General features: G+C 34.4%; 1 protein-coding gene across 1 annotated transcript in view; it reads right to left on the minus strand.

Moving 5' to 3' along the window:
• The window catches only part of LOC115209501 (zinc metalloproteinase nas-4-like), a 43,840-nt gene extending 33,296 nt beyond the window's left edge, over positions 1-10,544 (minus strand). Inside the window, exon 1 of the mRNA XM_036501660.1 lies at positions 10,404-10,544. Coding sequence (XP_036357553.1) covers positions 10,404-10,478 — 75 coding nt within the window. The 5' untranslated portion in view covers positions 10,479-10,544. The remainder of the gene's footprint in view (positions 1-10,403) is intronic.
• Positions 10,545-11,861: the final 1,317 nt, after the last annotated feature.

The raw sequence follows: 11,861 nt of genomic DNA on the forward strand, positions 1-11,861 counted from the left end.
AATTGTGCTTAATCGTTTTCATTAATAAATAGAGGTTCAAATATCACAAAATTTGTACTGCCCTACCGAAGGCAAGTATGAAAATAAATATGCAAAAAAAAACTAAGATAAAGTATACTCTTTCTGAGATATTTGGGTTACACACAGACATCTCTAGAGTTTTAGTATTATTAAGATTATTCATATATATATATATATATAATATATATATATATATATATATATATATATATATATATATATACTAGCAGTATCGCCCGGCGTTGCTCGGGTTTGTAAGGAAATAACTATATAAGCATTTTTAGAGAGTTATAGCCAAAAAATAGGAAAAAAATGCATTAAAATGGAAAAAAAATTAAGGTAAATTTCTTTTTAAATCGTTGACACATCGTAGATATTTTTAGAGAGTTACTTCCCTATATAATAGCGAAAAAAATGCATTAAAATGGAAAAAATATGATGGTAAATTTTTTAAATCGTAGACTCATCGTAGACGCGCGCTAATACCAGAAGGGCTCGATATGACTCACGACTATAAGATACCCGGTTTTGGTTACACTGCACCGCAAAATGTGGAGTAGTTAGGAATCTAAATCGTAGGAGACAGACACACAAAACTTCACTCTTATATATAAAGATATAAGCCACGTAGTTATATACACATACTTTGTTATATACGCATTCTTAAAAGAAAATGTTATTTTGAATACAACATTTATAAAGAATAAAATATTTTTTGGTTTTTCTTAACCTTTCGTTACTATATTTCTGACCGAAATACACCCCTTATGTGTTTCAATTAATTTCTAACGTAATCATAAATTTAGTCTGGTTTCATTAAACAACTATAACTTTTTTATTATCAATATATTAATGTGATTTTTGGAAGATAATTTAATGAAATGTCCTCAACCAATTCTATACTATAATTTTTGTCACAAAGTGACTCTAATTGCAGGTAGATACAGGTAAATTCAACATATATAAAATTATTAAAATTTTGTTCAAACATCGCTATAGAAAATGGGTTATTAGCTAATATTCAATTGGGTATACAACAAAATTTTATGATAGAATTTGTTATTCTGGGTAACTTTCTGTAAAATTATTAAAATTTTGTTCAAACATCGCTATAGAAAATGGGTTATTAGCTATATTCAATTGGGTATACAACAAAATTTTACAATAGAATTTGTTATTCTGGGTAACTTTCTGTAAAATTATTAAAATTTTGTTCAAACATCGCTATAGAAAATGGGTTATTAGCTCATATTCAATTGGGTATACAACAAAATTTTACGATAGAATTTGTTATTCTAGGTAACTTTCTGTAAAATTATAAAAATTTTGTTCAAACATCGCTATAGAAAATGGGTTATTAGCTAATATTCAATTGGGTATACAACAAAATTTTACGATAGAATTTGTTATTCTGGGTAACTTTCTGTAAAATTATTAAAATTTTGTTCAAACATCGCTATAGAAAATGGGTTATTAGCTAATATTCAATTGGGTATACAACAAAATTTTACGATAGAATTTGTTTTCTGGGTAACTTTCTGATACCCATAATAATATTTATGGCAAAATAGGCCTTAATTTCATTTAAGGTTGTGGGAAATAACAAACTATCCTTTCTTTCGTTTTGTTTACGTTTAGCGTAACGTTTCGTTTCTGCCGTAATGATTTCAAATGGGCTCATTCGAAAAAGTAAATAGAAATAGTCTAAGGCTTTACTCTTCTGGGAAAGTCTGTGGCTTGGTGCAGTTTCTTCAGAAAAATCACCGAAAGAAACAGTTTTTAAATTTTCACTCCATTCAGGTACCAATTCGTTTTCTTTATCGCTGTCGGATTCACTGTTTTCACTTTAATAGCTGCAAACTTGCAAAGACAAAGGAGGAGAAGGGTGATAGCGTCAGTGAAACAATTCGCTCCCTTTGTGTGTGTGTGCGTTTGCGTGTGATGTAAACCACATTAAGAAAAACATTTGACATACACACCAGAATGTGAGTTTTCTGTAAATTTTGCTTAATTGGAGTTAAATTTTAAAAACTGGACCTGGCATGACCCGATGCATTCTACTCTAAAAATGCTAGGTAAATTGTAATTGAAGAAATCCTATATTGTAGATTTCTATAACTTACAAAGGGAGGCAGATAAAATCTGCCTTTTATAATAAGACTAGCAGTATCGCCCGGCGTTGCTCGGGTTTGTAAGGGAAATAACTATATAAGCATTTTTAGAGAGTTATAGCCAAAAATAGCAAAAAAATGCATTAAAAATTGAAAAAAAATAAGGTAAATTTTTTTTAAATCGTTGACACATCGTAGATATTTTTAGAGAGTTACTTCCCTTATATAAAAGCGAAAAAATGCATTAAAATGGAAAAATATGATGGTAAATTTTTTTTAAATCGTAGACTCATCGTAGACGCACGCTAATACCCAGAAGGGCTCGATATGAATCACGACTATAAGATACCCGCTTTTGGTTAAACTGCACCGCAAAATGTGGGAGTAGTTAGGAATCTAAATCGTAGGAGACAGACACACAACTTCACTCTTATATAAAGATGCTTTTTTTTTTTCAGTCATAGAGTTAGATTTATGAAGGTCTTCAGTAGAAAATCCTTCGAATTCTGACTAGCTGCTTGATATAATGAAATTCGTATCCATTTTTTGTCAGAATTACAATTTTGAAAACACAATAGGAACAATTTCGGAAAAAAATCTCCCATAATTTGGGAATTAAAATTACACTTCGATTTTTGTACAAAACTGTAGTTGAAGTGTTTACGAAGTATAATACGTGTTTTCACGAATGTACTAAAGAGATTTGCTCTGATATTCTCATTTAAATATGAATAGGTAAATTCGGGCGGCTTGGTAACTATATATAAGTGTCGTCTGTTTATACATAAACACTGTTTCATACTGCAATTATATACATATATCTATATATAATATTATATAATAAAATATATACAGAGTAAAATAAAAACCAATTTACCTTTTCTGTCCGCCCATGTGTCTTTGCAAATGTGTTGGAATGATAAGTGAGTTGAGTTTTGGCGCCTTTTTTACTAATAACAAACACATACGTGTTTGTATGTAGTTGTATGTGTATGTAGTTGTATGTAGTTGTATATGTATGTGTATGCGTGTGTGTGAGGAATGACACACACACACTCACGCACGCACACATGTACATCAATGCTTTCGGAGTGATATGTTAAAATATTGAGTTTTCTCAAATTTTGTCTTAATTGGTGGTAAAATTGAAAGAAATTTTTTATGGCATCACCCACTGAAGTACTCTGAAAAATCTTAGGTAAATTCTAATTGAAGAAATTGTGTGAGGAGTAAATGATTATGTATTTATTTGTTTCTGTTTGCTGTGTTTTTTTATTTTTTGAGTAGTGGTTTAAATACTTTCAGTTTAGTGTTCCTCAAATCACTCTGTCGCTATTTACTTTCATTTTATTCGTTGCACACTGTGTGTGTGTGCGTTTGCGTGTGGTGTAAACCAGACTAAGAAAAGCATTTGACACACACACCAGAATGTGAGTTTTCTGTAAATTTTGCTTAATTGGAGTTTAAATTTTAAAAACTGGACCTGGCATGACGCGATGCATTCTACTCTTAAAAATGCTAGGTAAATTGCAATTGAAGAAATCCTATATTGTAGATTTGTATAACTCCCAAAGGGAGGCAGATAAAATCTGCCTTTTATAATAAGATATATATATATATATACTAGCAGTATCGCCCGGCGTTGCTCGGGTTTGTAAGGGAAATAACTATATAAGCATTTTTAGAGAGTTATAGCCAAAAAATAGCAAAAAATGCATTAAAAATGGAAAAAATATGATGGTAATTTTTTTTTTAAATCGTTGACTCATCGTAGACATTTTTAGAGAGTTACTTCCCTTATATAATAGCGAAAAAATGCATTAAAATGGAAAAAAAACGATGGTAAATTTTTTTTTAAATCGTAGACTCATGTAGACGCTTTCTTAGCCATTTCTGTTTTGGTGTCTTCAAGCCATGAAGTCGTTGTTCTAAAAGAACACTGGTCTCCTTGACAACGCATTACGACGTTGATTTCCTTACACTCCCTTCCCCACAGGTGCAGGTGTGAGCGTGGACGCCAACTCCGCCGCCATCGACACACGAAAAATTATGCATTAAAATGGAATAAAAAATGATGTTAAATTATTTTTAAAATCGTAGACTCATCGTAGACGCGCGCTAATATTCAGACGGGCTCGATATGAATCACGACTATAAGCTACCCGAATTTGGTTAAACTGTACCGCAAAATGTGGGAGTAGTTAGGAATCTAAATCGAAGGGGACAGACACTCACACAACTACAGTTTTATATATATAGATATACATAGCGCAGTAGTGGTGAGATATGACAGCAAAGAAAAGCATACATTCACTCTCTGCATGCAATTACACTCGGAAAGTTCGTGAGGAACCCATTGACCCAATTTGCTGACTTTTCCGATAGCACACAGGTGTCAATGAATGGTTGAATGACCAAATCCAAGCTTCTCTGCTAGTTCCTCAACAGTTACGATGATATTTTGTTCCACCAGGGTTTTCAGGATGTCCTTGTCGAGTTCTACAGATCTTTCAGGATGAGGCTCGTCTTCTAGGCTGTAGTTTATGGCTCGGGATTTCTGGAACCACCATTGACACTGCCTTACGCTTATTGTCCAATCCCCATATACTGCATTATATTTCTTGTACTTTGCACACATTTATATTCTGTTATTCTTTTATATGTTTCAGCCTTGAGGTTGTGGCCATGCTGGATCATGTGTGTGTGTGTGTTGTGTGTGTGTGTGTGTGTGTGTGTCTATCTGTCTGTCTGTATGTATGTATATATGTATATGTATGTGTGTGAACAATAATATTTTCAACAGATGTGTTGCAAATGTATCTGATTGTTCTCAAGCTTCAATACTGTGTGTGTGTGTGTGTGTGTGTATGTGTGTGTGTGTGTATGTATGTATGTATATGTATGTATGTATGTATATATATGTATGTATGTATGTATGTGTGTATGTATGTATGTGTGTGTGTATGTATGTGTGTGTGTATGTGTATGTATGTATGTATGTATGTATGTATGTATGTATGTATGTATGAGTGTATGTTTACTTTATTACTAATTACTCTCTTCCAAGAACATTTTCACTCACTCTTAGCTCTTAGCTTCCCATACATTTTACTCATGTATCTATCAGCGTCATAGACAGAATACTTTCACTTTAGTCTTCCTCAAATCACTCTGTCGCTATTTACTTTCATTTTATTCGTTGCCCACTGTGTGTGTGCGTTTGCGTGTGGTGTAAACCAGACTAAGAAAAGCATTTGACACACACACCAGAAAGTGAGTTTTCTGTAAATTTTGCTTAATTGGAGTTTAAATTTTAAAAACTGGACCTGGCATGACGCGATGCATTGTACTCTCAAAAATGCTAGGTAAATTGTAATTGAAGAAATGCTATATTGTAGATTTGTATAACTCCCAAAGGGAGGCAGATAAAATCTGCCTTTTATAATAAGAGATATATGTGTGTATATGTATGTATGTATGTATGTATGTATGTATGTATGTATGTATGTATGTATGTATTTATGTATGTATGTATAAACTCTTTTGCTCGTTTCAACTATGTGGCTGCTGATTTCCTCAGTCTGAGGGTGTGTCACATCACTACTCCTGTATGTGCCTTTCCCCAGCTTTTGGCCCATTTGGTGTATAAGGGAATTTCATTCCGCTACCCTCATAGTATTCTGCACTTCATGTTGGGCTGTTGGTTCATTCAGTATTGTGGAGAGGAAGATGTCTAGCTTCTTTTTGAAGACATCTACTTGCACCTTCTGAAGATTTCTTAATCTTTGTGACAATAAGCCCTCAGCTATCGCGGGTGTTACGTTCCAAAAACCCCGCGATAGGTGAAAATCCGCGAAGTAGAAACAGTACTGTACTCTAATTTTTTTTATTTTATAATTTGTAGATTACTTAGATTACTTTGATAAGTTTCGGCCGAAGTTGGCCCAAGCCATGTGTAATTTGATAGCACCACCTGGAAGAGATATACAGTCGGCTCTTGGGTACCATAGCCCATTTGAGCAGATAGTTATTGTTTTCAGAGACATATTTGGGAGTAAGTGGTTTGTCTGGTATTTGTTGGAGGTAATCATCTAGGGACCGTTTGAATGCCGTGAAATCACTTTCCTCTTTTATGTGGGCTGGCACGATGTTGAAGAGAGCAGGGCCAGTTGAGTGAAATATTTCTGTCGTTGTTTTGTGAACATGATTTCCGTAGTTGACAGATAACACGGGGCCAAGCCTCGGGTGAATTTTAAAGATGATACCTTTATCATTTGGGCAATGTTGATGGAATATTTTCAGCATCATGCAGATGACATAGTGCTCACAGCAGAGTTGGAGGGAGTAAAGCCTGAACTTTTTGAGTCGATCCCAATAGTCAAGGCTTGTTATGTCATCTACTTTTTTTGTGATTGATCCCTGGGGAGCTTTTCACAATATTCATATCGTGTGTGGGGACCACAGCAGACAACAGTATTCAAGGTGAGGGCAAGCAAAATTAGAGAAAAGTAGGATAATGGTACGGGCGTCTCTAGACCGGAAGGTCCTGAGGATCTAAGAGCACGCCCTGCGAGCCATGTCAACTTTGCTATTTATGTGAGCACTCCAGCTTATTTTGTGGTCAACAGTAACACCCAGGTTTCTAGCAGTGCTGGATGCCACGCGGGTTTCACCTGAGGGAAGAGTGTATGGTTGTTGGAATGCAGTCTCTTTACAGAAGTGGATTAGGTTGAATTTTTTCTTGTTTAGCTGCATATTATGTTTCTCTGCCCATTGGATAACAGCTAACAGATCAGATGAAGATTTGTGAGGTCTTTAACCCTGTCAACAACCTTCAGTAACAACCTTCATCCACAAAAATATGCATGTTAATGTGTTTGATGACGTCAGTGATGTCGTTAATATAAATTATGAAAAGGAGCGGGCTCAATACAGTGCCTTGTGGGATTCCACTTATAACCCTGGCTGAGGTTGATCGGACACCACCAAGCACCACATGTTGAGTTCTGTTCACCAGAAAACATTTAATCCAAGTTAACAGTTTCCCTTGGACTCCAATATTGGGCAGTTTCTTTAACAGGATGCAGTGATCAACCTTGTCAAAAGGCTTTGCTGAAGTCAAGGTATATGATATCTGCATTGGAAACCTCTCCCATGGCCTTTAAGATGTCATTAAAATGATGCAAGAGCTGTATTAAGCAGTCCCTTCCATTGTGGAAGCCATGTTGGTTGGGAATAACCAGGCTGTTAGATTCCAAGAAGTGGAAGATCTCACTCTCTCAAATAATTTGATGATATGAGAGGTAAATGAGATCGGTCGGTAGTTCACGGCGAGTGACTTTTTGCCTTTCTTGAAAACTGGGGTAATTGCTTGGGAAAGGTAATTTTTAGAGATATAGCCCACATCCATTGATTTTCGACAGAGAGTAGCTAAGGGGAGAGCTAACTGGTCTAAATACAAAACAGCACCATGGAGGAATCGACGTAAGCTTAAATAATAAACTGCGATATAGCGAGGGATTACTGTATATATATATTATATATATATATATATTATATATATATATTATATATATATATATATATATATGAACTGCAACTTTACTCCCTGGTGCGATTGCACGGTAGATATGTAAAAGTCTACATATGGAAAACTCTAGAAGGGATAGTACCTAATTTTGGCATTGAATGTTATATAAAAGCCAGAACTGGCCACCATTGTATTGTATCAATATTTATGCTTATACATATTTACATATATTTATATATGTAGAATGGATTGATTACAAGAAAACTTTTAATATGGTTTCCCTTTCGTAGATTCTGAAAGCATTAATCATGAGTAAGGTAGCATCAATTACAAGCAGGTACAGCAAACATACCATAATTAAATGGGAGACTGTTATGAGGATCCAAACAAAAGAAGGAACTGTGGAAATGAAGACAAATCCAAATCGAAGCAGAAATATTCCAAAGTCATCGCCACTCCACTCCAATTATTTCTGTAGTTGACACTATTAACCGACTAACATTCAAAACTCGATACTGAGTACGAATGACAATCAACTATCTGATTTACATTGCAAATGACGAACAACTAGAACCTATTAGATGCAGTGCACGGACTCAGTCTGGCATGTTTAGCCAAGGCCACACTGAAGAAAGGAAAATTAATATGAAGCAAAAATATCAGAGATTAGAAAACTGAATATTTGGAATGAACACACACAAAGGTAATAAGAATTTAGTAAAGAATAATACTTAATAATATTAATATTATATAGAGTTAAATGCAAAATATTATGTAATAAGCATCAATATTCAACGCGCCCCAGAAATAAGTTATAGAAAAATTCAAACAGAAGCTCAGTGAATTAGTCAGAGTAAATAGGGAAAGAAGGATAAACATTAACTTTACGTAATGTTGGACAAGTTAACAAGCATTATACATGGTGTCCCTCTCTTTCAGGTATCTACACATGGAAAAATCCGGGTTAGTCAAGTCTGTGGAACATAAAAGCCAGTTGTCATTGCAGTAGCGGGAGATTATTCTCTCCCCAAAGCACTGCTGTAGCAACTGCGTTGTTTCTCTTGCAGTATGAGCAGTTGCTCCATCTTGCTGGAACCATGTGTGGCCGGATGCAAAAAGGTTTCAATCATGGATACCTGAACAAGAGGGTTTACGTCAACAAACCAGAGACCCTGGTGCAACTGAAGGAGAACATCAATAGAGAAATCAGAGAAGTTGGGTCTGAAACTTGAGGGTGTTGTGGTGCAAGTTTTGGGAAGAGCACGAGCGTGAGAAGCCGAAAGTGGCTGCCATTTAAGCGATGCCATTTTCCATATGTGATGTAGTAGTGTTGCAAAATTTGACTTGTGCATATTAATTTCCATTATGTCCTTTATATTGCATTAAGATTTCATGCATTTATTAGTAAAGTTAAGAAAGTTATTAAAAATTAAAACCATCAGTGACTTTTGGGACACCCTGTGGTTCCGAGGAACACATAATGCGAGAAGTATTCAGCTGTTAGAAAACGTTTAGATTGTATTTACTATGTGATTATACATACCTCATAATGAACAACAAGGAAACAATGCAAATAGCATAAAATATGGAGAAAATTTTTTTCTAATCTATCATTTTCAGAGAGATTATTAAATAAATTGAAGTAAGCTTTTGAAAAGAATTGAGAAACTACAACAGCAATTATGAAAATTTCGAAATGGTTCTTCAAAATGGTAATATACAAACAAAAATATGGAGTAACCACTGGTTATCCGTTAGGATCTACATTATTTCTAATTATAATAGAGAACAAAGCAGTACCAGGCACAAACATATACTATGCATTTGGTACTAGAAAATTAAGGACAAATGACCCAAGGTGGTCATTACTCAACAAAACTAAACAATGCAGAAATAGATAAATAATAATTTCAAGTCTCGGTACAGAGCCAGCAGCATTTAGGAGAGGAACAAGTCGTTTACATCGATTCCAGTATTTAATTGGTACATATTTTATTGACTCCAAAAGTATGAATGGCTAGGTCAGCATCGGCAGAATTTGAACTCAGAACATTAAAAATGCACGAAACGCCGCTAACGATTCTGTAATTAAAGTCTTCACCACAAAACTATGGAAAATAAATGAAGGATGGGTAAAAATAAAATTGCTGTTTCTGGCATCTCCATCATGATGGTGTAAATAAACAAACATTACAGATATGATCGGGGTGAGGATTATATACTAGGACCTATACCAAATCAATAGGTTTATCCGCTGAAAATGAAATGGTAAAACATACTCAATGAAATCAATAAAAGAGAATTACGAATTGAACATACTCTAGAAATTATTTACCCAGACAATAAGATGATGAAAATAAATAGTATTCCCAAATACCACCAGAGAAAGCATGTTTCATAAAAGACGTGCCAATATATCTCTGAGAGAAATTTGAGAATTTAAACAACTATAAAAACCTGGAAAGAAAGATGTCTAAAATCTGGGTTTCAAACTGTAAGATCCTGAAAAATAGGGGCCTTGTAGCCAAAACCCCCAAACCTACAAATATAGAATGTTTAGAAAGTAGCACTACTTAGGTACTTCGTAAAATATTACGTAAGATGTTCACAATGCAATAAAACAGGCATGAAAAATAGTTAAATTCTAAACAGATTGGATTGTCGTCGTTTGTACAAAATGAAAGCATTGATATGTATTTATAACAGAAATATTAATGCTGTATCAATGATGATATACTTACTGCGACTCCAAAAATGCATAGACATATCTCTAAAAACAGTATGAGATCCATCATCATTGTCGATGCGGATACCATTATCTTGGAGATACTTCAATTGTCTGAGGAACCGTTGGTTTGTCACTGAAAGACCAGTTTAGTTACTTCTCTGTCTCTTTCTATGGATGAAATGCTGTTGTAATAAAGATAGTTTGATGTATGTATATCTGCAAGCTTGCCAATATAAGTTTATACGTACTCTCCCGTGACTGTTTGTGTGTTGATGTATCCGTGTATTTTTATAGATGTTTGGCTTTTGAAATATTAAAAAAGAAAAGAAATAAAAAATTGGGAGGCCAGAAGAGAGACATAGAAAGAAAGAGGAGGTGAATTAGAGAGTGGGGAGTGGAAAACAGAGAAATATGCTCAGAAATGTACATTGGATGTTAAATTGGATGGAGAAAATTGTTCTTGAAGTCCGCCCCAAATTATAATTTTAGTCCCATTGGCGACAAAATATTTGTGGGGAACGGAAGAAGCTTGCTTGTCTACATTATCTAAATCATTATTTCTTTGAGGTTTAAGCACAATTATAAAATTCAAATGTTCTAGTTTAGAACCGGTAATCTATGGCGACATTTGCGCCATTTTTCTTTAATTATTTTTGTACTGCAAACATATCATCTTGCAAATGTTGATCGTGTGAATGAGGGCTTGAAATGATAGAGGAGTCGCTTGACAGTGATTATGATACAATAATAAATATTTACTGTTGTTGATTATTGCCGCTACTTCTCTGAATTGAGAGGTCACAAGTCCGGAACTACAGATATGCAATTAGAATGTCGCAGGAAATAAGTGCAACATAGATTCTTCAAGCCACGCCAACTGGTCAGAGACCTAGGAGTATCCCCAAAACGGGATGGTTGGATAACATCCATTGTCTCAGTTGGTTACGCTTGGAGATCCAGCTGAAAAATGTACTGAAGGTTGCTTCTGAGAAAGGGTTTAGATAATAAGAAAAAACAATAAAAAAAGTAATTAAATCAATTCGAAAGGAAAACATTACGAGGAAACCTTTTCATAGCAATATTCTGCCAGACTTGTGATCTCTTGAGCACCACCAGCAAAAAAATTTTTTTCCTCTGTCTTCCCTTCTTGGGATCTTTCCTTCTCCTTGTTTCCGACGAAGAGCTCCGCTCGAAACGTTAAACCCTCCTTCCCTTCTTTCCTGAGCGTCAATAATACTTTAATTGTTCCACGTCCTCGCGTTGCTGTGTTTTTTTTCTTTTTTTTCTGTGTTTTCTTGTTTGGATTAACTATATATATATATTATATATATATATATTATATATATATATATATATATATACAATGTTTTCAAATTTCTCGATTAGTCACAACAATGTAATCTTCTCAATCACAAGTACTCTACTTTAATCAAATATGCTCAGAAATTTTGGGTTATCTAACTTCAAACTT

The sequence above is a fragment of the Octopus sinensis genome, linkage group LG3 (assembly GCF_006345805.1).
Source record: "Octopus sinensis linkage group LG3, ASM634580v1, whole genome shotgun sequence".
Lineage (NCBI taxonomy): Eukaryota > Metazoa > Mollusca > Cephalopoda > Octopoda > Octopodidae > Octopus > Octopus sinensis.